The sequence below is a fragment of the Schistocerca gregaria genome, chromosome 4 (genome assembly GCF_023897955.1).
Source record: "Schistocerca gregaria isolate iqSchGreg1 chromosome 4, iqSchGreg1.2, whole genome shotgun sequence".
NCBI classification, from domain to species: Eukaryota; Metazoa; Arthropoda; class Insecta; order Orthoptera; family Acrididae; genus Schistocerca; species Schistocerca gregaria.
This window is the reverse complement of record NC_064923.1, coordinates 413,958,321-413,977,863: the sequence shown is the minus strand read 5'-3', so window position 1 is coordinate 413,977,863 and position 19,543 is coordinate 413,958,321. Positions and strand designations below refer to the sequence as shown.

The 19,543-nt window shown below is 40.1% G+C and overlaps 2 protein-coding genes across 3 annotated transcripts in view; one reads left to right on the top strand and one right to left on the bottom strand.

The window, feature by feature from the left end:
* The window catches only part of LOC126267078 (uncharacterized), a 219,311-nt gene extending 207,116 nt beyond the window's left edge, over positions 1-12,195 (bottom strand). Inside the window, exon 1 of the mRNA XM_049971940.1 lies at positions 12,050-12,195. Coding sequence (XP_049827897.1) covers positions 12,050-12,064 — 15 coding nt within the window. The 5' untranslated portion in view covers positions 12,065-12,195. The remainder of the gene's footprint in view (positions 1-12,049) is intronic.
* The window catches only part of LOC126267077 (L-lactate dehydrogenase-like), a 489,630-nt gene that overhangs the window by 188,624 nt on the left and 281,463 nt on the right, over positions 1-19,543 (top strand). The window contains exon 2 of one of the 2 annotated variants that reach the window (XM_049971939.1): positions 7,138-7,195. The exons of the other annotated variant lie outside the window; for it this stretch is intronic. The gene's annotated coding sequence lies outside the window, so the exon portion shown is untranslated. The remainder of the gene's footprint in view (positions 1-7,137; positions 7,196-19,543) is intronic. 2 annotated transcript variants of the gene reach the window in all.

The window sequence follows — 19,543 nt, the reverse complement described above, 5'->3', positions numbered from 1 at the left end:
CGACTGGTCGAGGAGATGCTACCCGATGAAACAGGGAGCAGGCTCTAATAAATTTGGAGCGAGTGGATGTAAACAGCCCGACCGGAGGCTGTGCGGTGGAGTACGGCTCCAGACTGGTTTGTCCCGACGATCAAGGTCGCGCCCCTCCTCGCGGCCCGATCGTCTCAATGGAGAGACGAATGTTTCCAGGCGCCGCGCAGCCTCCAACGCCGTGGCCGACAGTGCATTAGTCGTAAGAACAGCGCCCGTGCTTTACTAGTAACACCACGTTCTTGCGCTAACAGGTGTGTTGCAGTGTGTCGAATTTTCCTAAACTAGCATAAGTTAAGAGCATATTTCTCCAAGTATATACGAATACTTTAGCATACGTCAAAAGCCAACGTACATGCTCCCGAAATTCTTTCTATTGTTTAAGCAGAATTTTACGTTACATTTAAGAAACATCTTTTTTTTAGCTTTCTTATAGACTTTCATTTTCATTACTATTGCAAGAGCCAAATAATATTTGAATCAGATGTAACTGTCAGGATATAAACTTGCAATAAAATATATCGTAAAAATTACTCTTCAAATCCCACTGTAAGTGTTTCGTTACATGTTTGTATGCAAATAAATCGACGCTGGAGATACTACAGACGGCACTGGTACAAAAAAAAGACCGGTAAATCAATGGCGAGCTCTCAATAGAAGTCAAGATGGGAAAAAGATGGAAGTACAGGTTTCGACCTTTTGGCATGGATTTCCTAATTCTCTAACAGAGTGGCCATCTGCAAAATTGGACAGGATTGGGGAAGGAATTAACCGTAGCCTTTTCTAAGGAACTGTCTTAGCAGTGACCCTGAAGGAATGTCGGGATAATAAGGCAAATCTAAATAAAATAGGTCATTCCGAGAATTGCAGCTATTTCTACATACGAAAAACAAGAAAGATCTTTTTCTTCTTGAGATGCGTATACATATAAATAATTTATGAATCCTAGCACAAGAGGTAAATTGCCCATTCAGTGGTACATTCTTAGCCAAGTCCTCCGACTGCGTGGTCCGGGGGAGCGTTAAAGCCAGTGATCTGTACGGTACACTGATGGAGAACTGTTTCTGATCGCTGAACTTCAACTGTCTGTATCTCCCATCGTATTGCTATGACGCAAAAAGTTTCCATCGGCCTGTATATGATTACAGATTATTTATTTACCTTTTGTTGAATAATATGACATTTACTGTAAAAGTGTTTTGAAGCAGGGGACTATCTGAATAGCACAATACCGTAACACTTCATTTTAAGCCACCCACATAGCAAGCAGTTGCTCAGTAACGATCTCAGAAGCGAACGGAAGGTTCTTAGTCTTATAACGAATAAAATATTATTATTTGTAGAATTCTGTGAGGCAGTGAAACTTGTTGCATGAAAAAAAAAAGAAACATGTAAATAGTCAGCAGCCCGTAAATTCCTAGATCCAGTTTCCAGAAAATCGTGACTTGGGAATTGGAGGCTTCAAAAATCGGTTGAACAATGACATAAAATGCGGGTTCATAAAAAACGAAATTTGATCTTAAGTACCCTTACGGTGTCAATGGTTCTTGGTTGCATGCTATGTTGACGGTTCGTTGACGTTGATCGTAGGCAGTCAGGCGATAGTACGCGGTAGCAAATGAGAATCACCGAATCTAATTATTTCTGTAGGCTGGAGATACGAATTGATATGTTTGTTTTCGATATGGAGAGCGTCAGAATAACTTTTACTGATCTCGTTATTATGAATGTTAAGGTCGGTTACTAATTTTCGTAGTTATTTGCTGATTGAAAAGGAAACCTAGATGTGCTGACATACTGACCTTTAGCAAAGCACGAGGCCTAGGTTAGGTAGGAGGGTGACATTTTGCTTGTGAGAAGGCGAATTCAACGCATCTCAGCACGAAAATACCGTTGGCATAATAGACTGACATTTACTGTAGCCTGAGATCTACGTTTGTTATTGCAATAACCTACCTGCCTGTCTTATTTTCAGTTTCGTCGAAAATTGCGACCATGTGTTTAAATTCTAGTCTCATAGAATAGAACACCAGCTAATGCTATTTACGAACAACTGGAAATTACAAGCGTGCCTTCTGATTGCCTAACGACGACCGACTCACGATTCATCCTATTCGTTTACCATCGTTCATCGCGCTAATTGTTATCAGTATCGGCACGCAATGCAACAGCTATCGACACAGTGTGTGAACTTGACATCTTCAACCATGAAGTAGTCATTTCCTTATATTATGAAGGAATTTGGTGTTCTGGTATAATTGTACTCAAAACTTTCCGCCTGCTTAGCTGAGTGGTAATGTACTTGCCTACCATGCAGCGGGCCCGGTTCGATTCCCGCCGGGTTGGAGATTTTCTCCGCTCGTGACCTGTACGTTGTGTTGTTCTCCTCATCGTGAAATAAGACTTGCAACACGCCGGCTGAACATCTCCGGCAGGTGGGGCCTCCCGGCCAACAATGCCACACGATCATTTATTTATTTATTGATTTATTTTGTACTCAGAAGTACCGCTCTGTTAATCAGAATCACTGCCCTCAGGTTGGTATTAAATTTCTGACACGCTTCAGCACAAGTCAGCATGACATTGAAACATTAACAACCTTCTTTTAACATATATAATCTACAGTAGTCAGTGCTCTGTGACTGTTGTTTTGGGGGCATTCTGACTGAACACACGCGCAATACCTGTAGAAATAAAATTATTGGTTGCAATAGTCTAAGCGCTCATGAGGGGCAAGAAGACCTGTTTTTGGCGGACTCAAGGTGCGAAGACAGTCTGATGTTACGGCGCTGTTACGGTCAGGATGGATCACGAATCCATGGCTTGCGGGCCTCTAGTGTCCAGTGGGCTACGATGCTGTAGGTTCGAATCCTGCTTCCGCCATGGACATTTGAGTTCGTCTTTTTGTCTGTAGTGATGTGTAACGTAGCTTGTACGTACCACGAATGAGTATCGTTGCCAGAACTAATACGCAGAAAACGTGGACAGATGGTTAAAAGAAACCAGGACTAAGATCTAAAACCTCTTGGCACGCTACAGCCCTTCTTTCTTACCACCATCGGAGCGTTCAGAAACTCATTTCGGAACTTTCATGTACTCTCCTATTTTTGAAGTGAATACGCATTATATTTAGAATTGTTAGCAGTGCCCAAAAGTCAAAACATTCCGCGTCCCACGTAAGGCTTTCGCGAGATGTGAAGGACGTCCCTAAAAATCGTGAGAGCTCTCGAAAATCGGGACCTGTGGCAACTCTAGCATGTCGCCAGATTTATAAATAAATGTGCACTACAAATGCAAAATGAGTTGCTCCACATAACTGCGATTACTCGTACAAATGATCCATGGAACACAAAACTAACTAAAATTGAGTTGCCAAATAAAGTATGTCAGTGCGTATCTCTCTCCTCGAGACTACCGGATGGCCTCTTGTATACCGTCGTTGCTGTTTACTTGCGGTAAGAGGTAACAAATAAAAAGAAACATTAAGAGAAATTTCATTGGGAGAAATTTTACGGTTTGTAAAGAGAGAATTGCTCTGCACAGGGTCTTGTTGTGATGGTAAACACACAAACCCACACAAATAACGCCCCGTCTCTGCTTGCACCTGCTTCTTAGCAGCTGTCTTGCATCCGCTGTCCCACAGGCACGTCATTCTGTAGAAGAACGTTAGAAAGACCCGCATATAGGAAAACGGTACAGATCAAATTACACAGTCTTTCCCTCTTTAACAATTGCTCAGTATATGCTATGCACAGCCCTTCTATGCAGCGAAACTATACACAGCAGACCACCACATGTTGCAGAGGAGAACTCCAAATGTCCTTCGCAGATGTCTAGAAATTATTGTATTACTGTGACAATAAAGCAGTCGGGTCGCTGGGCGAGAGAGATAGCCATATAGATGCGAAATTTCGGTGAATTTTCAATCCCAGCATCTTCTGGCGATGAAAGCGTAATTTGTTTGTCGTTCTTATGTCATTAAGGTCAGAAATAAAACGAGTCGCCAAGGAAGCAGTCACTTTGTCATTTGTTGTACGAGGCATAATATGTTCTTAACGTGTGGCAAACGTAGCGAAGACTCCTGTGGTACGTTTATTTCAAACTGGGGCTTACCTGACTTGATAGCAAAGAACATTGTTTTGATGTGTTTTTTGGAAGCTTTCCCAGCGGATAGAGGTTTCCACCACCTTCCGACTAGCATCCGAGACACCTTTATTTCTTCTCCGGTATTTTGGCTGATAACTTTACAACCATCTTCAAGAATGAGTCGGTGAAAGAATTTTTTAGAGTCGCTTAACACAGTACCGTGGATTAATGTACATTTACTCCACAGTGTTGTGTCAAGTGGTTTTAATTCTGTCAGCGTCTCACTGAGCTGGCGGAAGAAGAAATAATAATGTTCTGGATGCATTCCCGAAAGATGAGGGATTATTTTATGATGTTCTTGATACGTATAATCACATTTTTAATCTATCACTCTAGTACATCGACGTGCGTGGCAATTTGAAAGTTGCAGAGAACCATTTTATTGAACATCGAATGATGAAAATACTGTTGCACATTTTAATAAGTTTTCACTGGTGACATATTACCACATCTCCGATGATTCTGCTGTTGTCAAGGATCAAGCACTTCAGTCAGAAAGAACTCAATAAGGTATTTTGTACAGTCACAATTTTGGGAGAGGTATCTATCATAAAATTATTTTAAAAAGAAATTACAAAAATTTTAACAGTTACTAACCGTAACCTGAGGGGGACGGGGTATATTTTATTTCCATCTTTTACAGCTACTATCAGCAAGGCAGTAGCTTCAAGGTAAATATCTTGACCTTATAATGAAATCAAAAGCGAAACTAATAACAGTTGTTACGTGAATAGTCTGCACCGAATAAAGCTACTAAATTTTGTCGATTCCGACTGTATGATTCAGGTTGTTTGATACAAATTTAAGTTTTTCCATAATAGTTAGGGATCGATCATTCTTTAGAGTTTAGTTTTTAAAGTAGACGTATTGCAGAAAAAAATATAGTAATCGGCTTCTCCTAGTTCTTCTCGAACCCTAAATCCAAACATGTCTGTGCCGTGTCTTGCTGCGTGTCTGATATTTCGAAGTGTATTTAACAATGACAGCAATGCGGAAATAAGCCTAAAGTGTATGTAACAACTTTAGTAGTATTTGTTTTTATTGTGGAATACTAATTCATTTTCTCTGCATAGTCCTTTTCAACTGCAAAAGCTTGACTGTTTAAGAAAATGGGCGGAAATGAATGTAAACTAACTTCAGCTATATTTACTGTATAGAGTATTTCGTGTTTACTGTTTTTCCGATCTCATCCACCATACAGAAATACAATGTTTGTGTGCTCGCTGCTCGGCTGCACGTATGGTTGTAGCTGATGTTCTGTTTTGCACCTTTTCCTCCTCCCCCCCTCCCCCCTCTCGTATTCCCCACACATTTAGTGCGAGCATGGCAATCTGTTTTATTAATTTAATACTTAACATATTCTTGCGCTATTGATAAACGACGAGCACTATGTTTTTGTGACTCCATTTTCCTGTGGTGATTAAGTGAGTGAGAAAAATGACATCGGCAAAAATCGTAAATACAACGAAATATTTTCGCACAACACATACAGGCTGTGTTATACAGGTGGTGATACAGGTGATTATTTAAAAAAAATTCGGCCAATTCCTTAAACAGTCATATTGTTGCAGATGAAAGGCTATCCCACCAAAACGAAGGGGTGTTCTACAACGAAGCAAAATAATTATTTAGGTTGAATGAACAGAGATCGCAAGGAATGGAAAAATTATGCTTTTAGGCTGAAAACTGGATTCAGTTTTGTTAGGATTTTTTCTATCACTTCGTTTGGTAGCATGGGAAACGGAGCGTTGACAAGGAATGGGGATGTGTTTTTTTACATTAAATGAAACAGACGACTGCAACAGGAACATGAAGTCGTAAGTTTTGTAAAGTGTCATAAAAACTAAAAGCTGTATATAGATTCAAACTGTGGCATAGCACCGACATAAACTGTGAGCGAATGTATAAATTTGCATATGTGTAATCCTTTGTAGCTGAATGTGAGACTTTTATGGCCTAACTCTGTGTATCCGAGGAACACAAAGGACTTGAGAATCAGGCATTATATGGAAGCTAAAAGACATTAGCATTAAAGAGGTGGAACTTCACCATGACTATAAAGTTTGTGCTACTACGCAGCCAATAAATATGGATTAAGAGTATCAATAAAATTTTAATGTTCTTTGTTTTCGCGTAATTTGAAGACGGAATACATCGACCCAGAGGCAAAGGAAAAGATCACAGTACTTTGATTCCAACCAAGGCGGAGCATTAACTATGTAGTCCACAGAACTTAAAAAGTGTCAGAGAGGAAGGGAATAAAGTCCGTTTTGCACCAGGATCTTCCTGGTCAAAGCCGACTGCTGAAAGAACGTGCGCCTTTCGAAGCTTCATGTAAATCAGCAACTAACCCTGTGTCTATGACATTAATGATCTTTAGATTGTACTGAGTGCGGAGTTCTAAATTTCCGAGCATGCTGCACACTGCACATGCGCAGAAATAGAGGACTGAGACGGCGTCTGCTAACGTTGGAAGTTACAACCTATTCTGGCCGAGCTCACTCCTGTTATAGATGTGGATTTTGTACTTCTGCGTTTTTTAAATTTTTATTGTGTTGTTTGGTTTGTTTTCGTGTGACACATGGGAAAGGTTGCACGAGGTTCTGTTACTTTTTCTCTTAGCGTTCTCTACAAGAGAGACGAAATACCTGAAAGCAAAAAGATACCTACGTTTTACAAGGAGAAAGCCAACACTATCCACAAATAATAACGTCAATAGATAAACATGTTTTAATGAAAATTATTTCAGCAATTAAAAAGTCAGAATTATTTGACAAGAAAAATAATTTTCGATAAGATTTGGCACTTAGCAAGAAAACAAGATACAAGGGATAAAGTAAAAAGTCGTTATTTACTGCGTTCTAGCCATTGTTTGATTTGTTTACATGTACATGTATTTATTTGAGCAAATAAATCTGTATGTTTTGAAATGTGTGGATGACACTTTGCCTGTTCTTTCAGTTGTCAAAATTGAAGAGAATTTACCACACGGCTTTTGACAAGATCTTCCATTAAAGTGGTTAGTTGAGACAAGAACGTCGATTGCATGAAAGGACTTAAGAAGAAATCAAATGCATTTTGGCATTGTCAAATGGTTGTGGAGACTATTGCTAACTTTATGACAGTGAACAATACTTTGCTAATGCGCAAGTACAACTAAACAGAATTATTTTAAGAATACCCTTGTTACTGGGATTCTGATTCATTAAACCTGTATTCTTCATAGGATTATGACCTATGATAGTTTTACATCTTTATTGTATGTGACTGCAATTGTGCGTCTTCTCAGTAAATGAGCACTTCTGAACGATTTAAGCGAAAAACCATGTCTGTTGTGGCAGAGAATTCTGTTCGGCAAGCAGTGTACTTTGGTATTTGTCTGTCTTCGGATATACGTTTTCGCGGTTCGATGACTGTGGTATGTTAGCGACACGCAAGTCACCGAAGTGGCGTACAATAGAAAGATTTGCACCAGGTCACTGAGGCACACGAATTTGTATTACTTATACATTCCTTGGAATCCTTATATGTAGATGCAGAGCTGTTTAGCTAATTTGCACATGTGATGGCTTGGGAAAAGAATGATGCTATTACTAACACTTTTTCCGTAGTCAGTTCGATAGCACCAAAAATTATCTGTGCATGACAGGTACCTTCTGAACCACGTTTATGTTACTGTAGAGCAGTAGTAAGAGTTAAATTCGAAAATTGTATAGATTTTTGTGGCCTCTCTACTTACTCTGTGATAAATTATTAATTTTACCAATCAGAAGCCATCTAAAATTATAAATTGCGTTACAGCGATACTTCTGTGCCGTACTTTACTTTCGAATGTTAGGATTGACAATGAACGAGGTCTTTTTGTTATTTCGCTTTCGGTTGTGCAATTTAAATCTTATGGACGGTTGTGAAAACATATCCACTTCTTTTTTCTCACAGATGATCATGCTTGGTTTTGAACTTTCAAACTATCTCTTGCAGCATGCAGACATATTTCCTCCTCCCAAGGCCGTACTATATTTCTATTTTGAGATTTCACCGATTCTTACTTCTGAATAGTAAACATTCTTTAATGTCAGAATAAACTCGCTTTCCTTGTACCACTAACTGATGAAACAAGTGATCTCTAGAAGAAAAGTTTTGTAGGATTCTTATCGAGAATTCCGCCTTACGTCAGTATAATGAACTGAACCACTTGAATGCTTTTATCTCAAATTACTGTACAATCAGCCGGCTCTCCATCCTTGGTAGCGAGAAGCAATGAAAAAAATGACAAATTAATTTTTCGTGAAAATATCTTATCGCTATATATGCGAAATTGTTATTACCACAGAAACGCATTTGTGAGGACTCATATGTTGAATAGACGAAAATTTCTCAGTGTTGTAGCTCAAGTACTTTTGTTGGAAGCTCTTGTGCGACTTGATTGAAAATGTTTGACTTGGCATCTCACATCATCTATCAATTCTTGCCAGGTTATCGAGCGACAGCATCTAATACCCCTGAAACCGTTTCATCTTCGAAAACAAAAGCCATAATCTTTCTCTGATTCTTGAAATACCTTTCCAACGGATCACTCACAAGCATTTATTTAGAATTTCAAGCTTCTAGTTAGACAGTTTCGGAAGAAAGCAGTAAATCTTTTCATAAAACGGGATAACTATCTACTGTATTAAAATAACAGCTTATTATGGGTTTCTGAACACAGATATCAGTGTGATAGCAGTGTTCCACAAATACGTTTGAACTCAGTTTTATAAAATATCTCATTTACTTTCAAGTATTAGGCATACACTTTACTAAATCATTTCATACTATTTTTACGCATAGCATTTTATTGACTTAGTCTCTCAAGAATGTATCTTCGTACTTTTTAAAATTTAGTCATGTCTCATCTTCAGTGGTCGGAAACGTCGACCTGGCTACGTGGAAAATAATTCAGCTAATCTTTAAGAAAATTGTGCTGCAAGCATATTTAGGGTTTAGAAAACAGAGATAGCAGCGGGTTTATATTACGGATATTTTGCGATTGTTCAGTGTTTGCTGGTAGATAATGCGACTTCTGAATCTGAAAGACAATTTCAAAGCCACAGTTATTACCGATCAGCCATTTATTTTCGTACTCCTATTTACGGATTGCAACTCCTGACTTCTTTTCTGCTTTAACATGTTTTTTAGTTGTTTACATCATTTCGCTGATTTTTCATGGGAAATAGGGTGCTAATATGACTCTGCCGAGTACCCTGAATTGAGACACGCATATACCCATAGATAGACAATGAATTAACTAGACAGTTTCAGATAATTAGTTGACCAACCTATTCGGCCACGATGAGCTGTCAAGAATCGATTGTGTAACTTCGCGTCTTACTCATTCAGAGAATTTTTAGTACCAAGCGTAATACGTAAAGGATGATGAAAATGAAGCGATAGCTATAGTAGTGGCAATTAATGGTAGAAATCTTCTCTGTGATAAAAATTCTTCGTATGTGAATGTGGAAATCTGTTTGGCGCTGGACGAACTGCTGTGAGAGAACTGAGCCACTGGAGCACAAATAGTTTTATTCTGTGAACCTGTCTTTATCTAGTTCAAATATCTAAATCTGAACTCTTGCATCTTTTCCGATTCTGGGGCTTCTCTTTTGATTCTCTTGGTTCGACAGTTAGAGTAATAACTGCCGAGTACATTTTTTTGAAACTACAACTTGGACGTTAGCGTCATTAGTGAAGGAATAAATTTTGTAAAGAGTCCGTGTCCTGGCTGTCACATTTCCATTGCACGTTTCAGAAAAGTGTTACCGTAGTCAAACGCTGAACGTAGCAAAAAGAATTTTGGAAACGTAAATACACAACATCAAAAGAGAAGTACAGAAAAAAAGTTTAATTTTCGTCACTTTGTTTTTATATTACATTATTACTGACGTAAAGTCGTGTATTCGGAAAAAGGGAGGGGGAGGTGAGAAGAAAACATGTTAACTCTTCTTCTTGACATCTCATAAATTACTGTACTCTCTATGGCCTCTCATCGATATGAAGCCGTGATTTCTGCAAATAATGAGAACCATTGGTCCAAGTTTTCTTTCTGGCTCTGCACATCAATTATCCTTTCGTTTAAGCACTTCATTTAACCAGTAAAAGAAACGTTAATGGCTTTTAGACATATTGAGCTGTCTGATATCAGTTATCTCTCTGCGCTAGACTTTATGCATGGAAACCTCAGGGAAGAAAACGTGGAAAACCTGTCTTAGACTATATATGGTGTCGGTTTCTGTTTTCACAGTGTGCAAACGCAGTCGTGCATTCTTTGACAGGCTCGAACAGCTGTGTTATGCACACAACAGTTAACGTGTTGACAGCGAGTTTTATTTACGAGCATTTATACCTGTATCTATGAGGGTGGTCACCTAATGGCTTTCAAAATCAGTACTTTCAATAAAGTTTATGTTATATATTATGTGTATTTCTGTAAATTAAATAAAGAACGCTGTTTGGTTTTCCATATAGACCTTGTTTTAGCTGCAGTGGTTCGTATTTTGTTAAAATATTTGATGATGAAAGATGACATCGTTCTTGATATGTGGATGCATAGGAAGAACAGAAAGTGCTGCTTCAATTTTCTCTCTGGTTTCTCTTGTGGTCAGGCAATGTCATTTGCAAATATTGGTCACTAACGGTTTCACGAAAAGTTTCGAAAAAATTTATCGCTGTAGTCTTGGCTTACTTTCTTTTGTTGAATAGATATTATTTAGTGACGTTCAATTTTGCTGAATACACTGTGGAATTCCATATAAACAGCCATATATATCTTTGCCAAACTCCTTTAGTCTGAGATCAGAAATACTTCTCTGGAGTCTTGAAAGTTCAAGACACGGAAATTTGCTTGTGTTAAGCATATGTATGTGCCCATATCTTTCGTGTGTGTGTCACCGAACAGCTTCCTCCATATAGCGATAGTCACGAACTCGACAGAGGAAGGAAAATGTTGCACGGGCATTCTCTTATTGCTGTATTGTTTAAGTGAATCACCACGTTAAATCATTCGATTGATGCACGTACAAGAGGAAACAAATAGAGTGTTCATGGCTGTTCTTCTAGAAAAAAGACAAAATGCTATTTTATTGCCGAATAAATCTGAATATTAGCGAAGAAAACGCACTAGACTACTGAACGCTTCGTAGCGCTTTATGATACCTGCATAGCTCCTCAGTGTGTTCTCCAGAAATTTAGAAATGAGAAGTGAGACTTATTCTGAATTAATATTTTAACAGGTGGTCTTTGGGAGATATGAATGTTTGTGGAGCGCGCCTCCCGCTTGTTGCTTCTGCAATGTCTGCTATATTTTTTAAACTGTTTCTGACATTTCCACTTTATAAGATTAACATAATAAAATTACATCATGAATAGCCTCTCCCTGTTATGGAGACTCCGGTCAGCATTCTAAGGGTTATGCAGATTGTGATACTGTCAATGTTTCCGGCCGACTTACATTAGCCAATTGCTACACTCATCATTCCTTCACCGGGAATAGCCTTCGGCGGGCGGTAAATACCTCGATGCCGTGCACCCAGACAATCCTATTTTAACCATAAATAGCTTTATGAATGAATCCCTGTACACCTAGCAGTGGTACAAAGAGAACTTATTGGTTCTTATCGGAGATCAAAACATCACAGAAGAGAGAGCTATCACATTCGAAGCGAGAGACTTCAACGCATCGTTGGAAAGGAAACCCACATTGAACACGTTTAACAAAGCACACCGAGGCGTCTTGTAGTTAATGCCGAATGACCTCGACGAATGCTACCTTGATCAGTGTTATCAGCAGTAGTCCACCTGAGACAGGAGTGCACTGATAGGCGCACTAGAGTTTTACCTCGTCTATGTGCATCGCCCGTCAGCTCCACACTGGCACGCACGCTCGTTTGCAAACTGTCATCGCCGTACACACTCGCACTCACTGGCTAGCGCGCACCGTCACAGCTAAGCAACAGACTCGATCTGGCACGGAAGGCGAGCTAGATCGCGAGCGCGTCGCCGCTCCGTGACGTCATCAACAGGTTGTTGCTCAGAGGTGGCCGGGGGTCTGTGGGGGGTATCGTCGCGGAGGGGTGGTGTGGTGGGGGCCGCGCGCGTCAGGTCGCCGAGGTGCCAGGAGGGGGGGAGGCGATCCGCCGAAAAAAACTAGCTCTGCCCGCGGCCAGCCATGTTTTCCCATGGCCCATTGAAGCCAGCCGAAAGGATAGATAAAAACCCTCCGAAATGTTCCAGATATTGGTGGAGATGATTAACTCTAAGAGGCTTAAATTGGGGGCGATCTTGTTTTGTTAACAACTATTCCTTGACGCAAGTAAGTACCTGATAAACTTGTCAAACGAAGTCCTTTCCGACCACAAACGGCGGGTACGGCTAATTGCAAGGCCCTCCGATGGCCCCAGCAAATGTCAGTTTTGATAATAGAGACCAACCGCGCGGAAGGCAACGCTGAGTGCTTGGACCTGCAACTCCCTACTGGTGATTCGAGATACGACACTGCTGTTCACCAACCCCGTTCGATTCACTACAAGACCTTCGTTAGTATTTCCACCTGAATTCACCAACTTCAGAATTCCCCAAGTAGTGACACAATAACGTTCTGTGCAGTTCAGGTGAGGCGTGTTGGAAAAAAGACGAATAATTTTCCGTTGATGGCCTGACTTTTAGAGATGGAGCACTTGTTCAGATGGCGTTCAAAAGAAAAATCATGATACTCGCGCGAAGGTGAGGACGTCTCGATTCCGCCCGACGAAAGAACGCTCTGAAGCTTCTCGATGCAACTCATACTTAAAGAAAGGGATATAATATAGAAATTATTTAAAAATTTGAATAACTGGTAGTTAGATATAACCACGAATATTCTTCACCCCTCGACATATAACTCCCGCAGAAATAACGACTACAAACCTTAAACAAATAGCTTGCAAAAAGAAGTATAAACAGTCATTCTATCTACTTTAGATATGAGAAGTATGAAATAGAAATATTACCTATGTTGTTAGAAAGAGTACTGTTTCCAAAAAAGTCCTATAAGACACGCCTGTAATTTTGCTCACTAAGCTGAAGAGTTTTTCACATACCGTGTCTTGCCGCACACAGTCTTGTTAGCTACTATTTGTGAAGTGCACAATAACTATTTCTGTCGAGTGCAACATTAAATGAGATCTTTACGAGGTATATTGGACACCGCTTCGTAAAATTCGCAGAAAACAAGATAATTTGTGATAAATTTATAGGAGATTTGTTAAGATTATTTTCAAAGTTTTAATCCAAGCAAAGTCATCCATTGATTGGGTTCTCTGACAATACCATAAATATGTGAAAAAAAAACAACAAGTTGCAGCATAATACGGATTCCTGATTTTCACATTGCACTGCTGGTCCTATTACCTCCATTTCACTCCCCCTCCCCCCCCCCCCCCCAACACCATTTTCCTAATACAAAGAATAACCACGTGCGTGTGTTGATTTTTAGATCAGTGAATAGCAAAGTTATTCTGCATTCGGCAACACCATGCCATGTAAAATACTCTTATTTTGCAGAATACTTTCGTAATGATGACTGATTTACTCTACTTTAGACGCAAACGGATAAACCAATAGCACCAGAATCTTTAATGAAGTTTCTCAGTTGGTAACTAGACTTGGTGGCGAATGTTCCTCACATCAAAGGAACACTACACCTATTAACCTTACTTTCAACACAGATAAACGAAAGCGATATCTTCTCTGAGAGAGTACCAAAAAATGATGTATCATCTTAACCTGCTCCTCATTGTTTTGCCTCTGGAGTAAACTAGGGAATATGCAGGATGACAGGCGCGGTAGTGAACGGGCGATTTTGAAACTTCCATCAAAGTTACAAATTTATTCACAGCTATATAAAAGAAATACAACAGGAATTTACAGTGCTTACAATTTAAAACGATCGTCACCTGAAAGTGACATCACGTAGAAGGCCGTCACTTTTACATGACACACATTTCAAGTCATACGAAAGTGAGACCCCACCTCCGGCAGAACTGGCACTGGGATTCGATTAACTTCCTCCCGAATTTGATCCTTCGGTTCCTGGATGGAGTGTGGTGGGCCATACTGGGAAGATCTGAGATTACAAATGACCTCAAAGAAAGAAATCACACGCTGAAGGGTCAGGGGATCTTGGAGACCACGAAATGCCCTTGTTTTTGGAGGTGAGGAGACTAGGAAAGGTGTTCTGTAGCTCGTTACAGGAATGCCGCGAGGTATGGCATGTGGTACCATCTTTTTGGACGAATGTGTTTGCAGTTACAGGAAGACAAGCAAGCTGTCGCACTAGGAAATGGTTCAACTTGTGAACATAATGTTTTACATTCACAGTAACAGCATTGCAGCGATCGTCTTTTTTGTGCACACGCGTTTTGCACTTCTACCTTTCTTTCGCATCGTCTCACCCATTTGCTCAACGCTATGTACCCATACTTTGATAGAATGTGCCTACGGGACTGGGGAATGACGTGCGAAATACTGTTTGCGTGGTCACGTAGCTTCCGCTGTTTTTGTAAAATGCCAGTGACAAAAGTTTGTTGTAGAGATGGTACAACTCCCGTTTTCTGATTCCTAACGTAATGTGATATTCCCAGAATTGCCAAATCGCCCGTTTCACTTCCACGCTTGTTATTAGGTTTTGTACGGGTCTGATTTTGTCTACTGCCAACACACAGATAATGTTGGGCACATGCATCTGCGATTGTGTGAACCTTTTCAAGTTGTGGACCTAGCAGCTTATTTTAAAAACTAGTATATATATTGCCGTCAGTGAGAAGAATTACTTGAAGTTATTGTGTATAACACTTCGGATGCTAAAGGTCCATCTCCAGGTGTTTTGTGTTTCACAGTCCTAAAAAGATAAATATGAAGTGAAAGGACTGCCATTTTGAGCGTGTTGTTGACGCTTGGAATGCTATAGACGCTTTCTGATTAACCGTGTATTTAAACTTCTAGAACAATTCAAATTAATAAGATGATACATCATTTTTTGGTACTCTCTCGGAGAAGATATCGCTTTTGTTTATCAGTGTTGAAAGTAAGGTCTGTCTGAACAATATTATGAAACAATGGAATCAAAGTCATTTTATTTCTCTACTCGATAAACATAGTTAATGCAATGTGTAGTCTCTTCTTTTCATGTGTTAAGATGTAATATTTTCGTAAAGTAATCAACATACCTGTAATTGTTAGCGTCAATTTTCTCTACGCCCCTGTCCGCCTTTTATGCAAAAACTAAATTTACAGTTTTAGTTAAGTGAATGTATCTTTTTTGTATTTCTAACCGGAAGGAAAACTAAAGAAAACAAATTGGAAATTTGTGGTAAGCTCCTATGGGACCAAACTGCTGAGGTCATCGGTCTTTAGGCTTAACACTACTTCATCTAAAACTAACTTACGCTAAGAACAACACACACACCCATGCGTGAGGGAGGACTCGAACTTCCGACGACGAAAATTAAACGGAAAATGGGAATAAATATGTGTAGAAAATAACAAAAGAGCTTCTGACAGAGCCTTTTTTCCAGCAAAATCACTTTAGGTCAAGAACAAGAGAGGCTAGCTTCCGCCTCTCCACGAAATAAAGTAAATGTGGGTACGCACACGGGTATCTGAACCTTGCTCCCAAACTCCACTATACCCCTCCCCCCTTTTTTCCCCATTATCATCAATCATCGAATAATAATTGGCTTGTTCATACCCGCTGTGGGTCAACAATAACATATCAACCATATGTCGCTAGCACCTTCTTTTATTCTGATCTGCGAGTAGAGCTTTCATACTTTCTCAGCAGTGCCCATTATACAAACTTTTCAGTTCGTCAGGTCACTTGGACTGAACAAAATCGTGATCATACTTAATCGTTAAATCTACTATCAGCTCTGAAAATCCCAGACTCACGGAGGGACAACAAATTTCATCTTATGAACGTAACTCAGAAGGTGGCTGAAGTGCGTTGATATGGAATATCGGTGAACTGGATTCAGTCACGGCCTCCAACAAAGCAGTTCCTCAGATTGCTTCTGGACCCTGACATCAACAATACTCGATATTCATCTGTTCGCCATCTTTATTATAGACGCTACTGCTGTCGCTATTGAGTTTTGCTGAAAGCAGATGCCAAAACTGGAAACCATCGTCCTGTATAAACCTCCGTAACGTACACGACCCATGCACCGTCCACCACAAGTACTGCCTCCAAAACTTGAACCGCCCACGACAAGTACCGCCTCCAAAACGTGAGCTTGTACCGCCGTCCGTAGCACAATGTTCTCTGGTGCGACCGGCCCGAGTGTTTGAGGACAGTCTTTGAGTGCGATACATCGTTGGTGCCGGTGTTCTGCTACTGGCAACACGACAAATCAAGTCTTCGGTACGGCATCTGTGGTATGTACCTTGGATGGTACGGGGACCTATATGGAACCACCGTTTCCAGCCTTGGCATCTGTTTGCATAGTAGCAGCAGCGTCTATCCTAAACATGGCTAACAGATAGGTCGCCGAAATATCGAGTAATGTTGATTTTAGTATGTGGTAGCAACGGCGAAGGAACTATCAAGAATTCTTACGCCCGGAAAGCCTACGCAGACACATCAGTTATATGAACTTCGTCGCAAAGAACGCAAAGTACAAAGACTACTTACTTATCTCTGATAGCAGTACATCCTACATCAAATGAATGAATTCGATGAATTTAAAGCAAAGGAAAGAAGAGCAAGAAGCCACACAATGGCAGAGAAGTCACCAGTTCTATAATGTGCAATCTGCTCCCCTCTACCCTCCCTCCCACGTACACGCGCGCACACGCACACACCTCCCTCCAACTTATTTGTGTGAGTGAACACCTGAAGATTATTTACATTACATATTCTTTTCGTGCGTTGGTATGGGGCTAGTCTAGTCAAGAAGTTATTTTGTGCAAGAGATTAAACAACCTGAAACACCATTTTTCCACTACTGCCACCATTTCTCTCTCAACAAGAAGTGTGTTAACGTACAAAATAATAATGAACTTCTAAGAAAATGTAATATGCACGTACATCGTGAAGCTACTAAGACAGATCACCCTAAATACATCCAGAAAGGGTAAATGAAGAAAAAACGTAAATTAGTTACAAAATACGAAGTGCACACACCTTATTCGGCGTGTAAACGTCCCTACAGATATTCAGATTTAGATTACGAAACGTTCGATATGCCAGCCGTCATTGGCGATGATGTGACGCAGACAAATAGCGAAATTTTGTATGACCCACTGAAGTGTCGAAACATGGATGCTATCGATGACCACCTGAAGGCTGTTTCCCACTCATCAGTGGTTTTGGGGTTATTGCGGTATACCTTGTCTTTAATATCGCCCTACAAAAAGGAGTCGCATGTTTTCAGATCCGGAGAGTTAGGCGGCCATTCGAGGCCCATGCGAGTGACCTCTGGGTATGCCAGAGCCAGAAGTGTTCCTCCAGGACATCAAACAATCTCCTGCTTGGGTGTAGTCCAACCCAGTCTTGCATGAACCACATCTTGTCGAAATCAGGATCACTTTTGATAATGGAGATGAAATCATCTTCCAAAACCTTCACGTGCCATTCGGTAGTCACCGTGCCATCAAGGAATATCGCACCGATTAGTCCGCAGCTGAACATTGCACGTCAAACAGTCACCCGTTGAGAGTGAAGAGACTCCTCGATCCCGAAATGCGGATTCTCAGTCTGCCAAATGCGCCAACTTTGCTTATGACGAACCCGTCTATATGAAAGTGGACTTCGTCGCTAATCCAAATACGCATGCGCACATTAATTCTCATCGTTCCACGTGGCCAGCCGTGCAGTTTGCACGTATAACGCAAACTGTTCAGAGGTTATAACAATTTTATTTCATATAGTTCAATAATTGTCCCCTGTAAATCATGTTTGGGTCTTCTCTGTAAGTTAGGTGGCGAATAAGCGGATAAACTGCAGTCAAGTTATTTTTAACATTTATAGCTACTGAATCATAACATTGATTTTTAATGGAACTGCAGGTACAAATTGCCTTCTTTGTTTCACGGCCTCCTTTGTCCTCAGTCGCAGTACTAAAGTCACATAGATGAACACCGTCTTTTGAACGAAAAACGTATTTGGTCTTGAAAAATTTTATTACATCGCAAAAGACAGTATTAACTTATAGAACTAGGAACTGCAGGTATATATTTCTTTTTTGTCGAACTGAAAACGGCTCTGTAAGAGGACTTCAACGACATAACGTGTGTCGAAATTGATCAAGTAGCAGCAGGGTAACAGCACCGAGTACCACTATCCCATCGTCTGGAGAAGAAACTTCCAAAAAGTCTGCCCTATTGTACCAAATGCAAACGGAGACGATATTCAGGTACGGTTCTTATATTTACGTTTGGGCCTTTAACCCATTAGTTTGCTCTCTCCTGTTGGAGCAAACAGATAAACTGCCCATGAGACTATTCGGATTTTCGAAATGTATACGACAGTTAAAAAAAGTGGATATTTTTTTAGTATGTTGCCAATATCGCCAGACTTTTATAGCAGCTGTGCGGTTTGTGCTGAGAGATCCGCTTGTAGTCTTCACGTTCTGTCTTTGTAAAAACTATAAAAGAATTCAAGAAACTGGATATGTGGAGAATAAATTGCACCGACGAAAAAGAACAGAAACTAAGGAAATGCAGCTAACGTTTTAGAACGGTAGCACATAATCAACGTGTCAGTACGAGGCACTTTGAAAGTGCGACTCGGATCAGCGAAAAGAGTGATCCGTCTTCTGAATATACTTACATAAATTAGTTTTAATAACAGGGTGTTCTACCAATGTAATAGTGCGGTGAATACTTGTCACGTACTCCAAATAGCAATGAAATGAAATATAAAATATAGCCTGTGCACCGCCTCGACCTATTCTCCATCGAGGTGCCATTCGTCTCAATCAGAAAGCCATGTCACTGTTGTCACAAACTGTTCAGTTTTACTACTCAGTGTAGTAATTATAGTATAATTAAGAAAACGACGATTTATTGATATTCTCTTCATTTGTGACATAAGACATACTCTTTTATTCTTTTCTTAAAAAGTGGGATGAAATTCTGAAAACATGCTGAATTGTTTTTATTAATACAGGAGTATGATAACACGAACGTAGTGTGCATGTCTCTGTGAACGCTTCCATTGCTAATGTTTCCTAAGTGCATAAATTACAAGACTCTGCCTTTCATATTTACCAAAATGCCAACGATATTTGTAGCATGTGAAGATATATGAATGCAGGCAATCATGTGATGACTACTTCCTGGCAGATTAAAACTG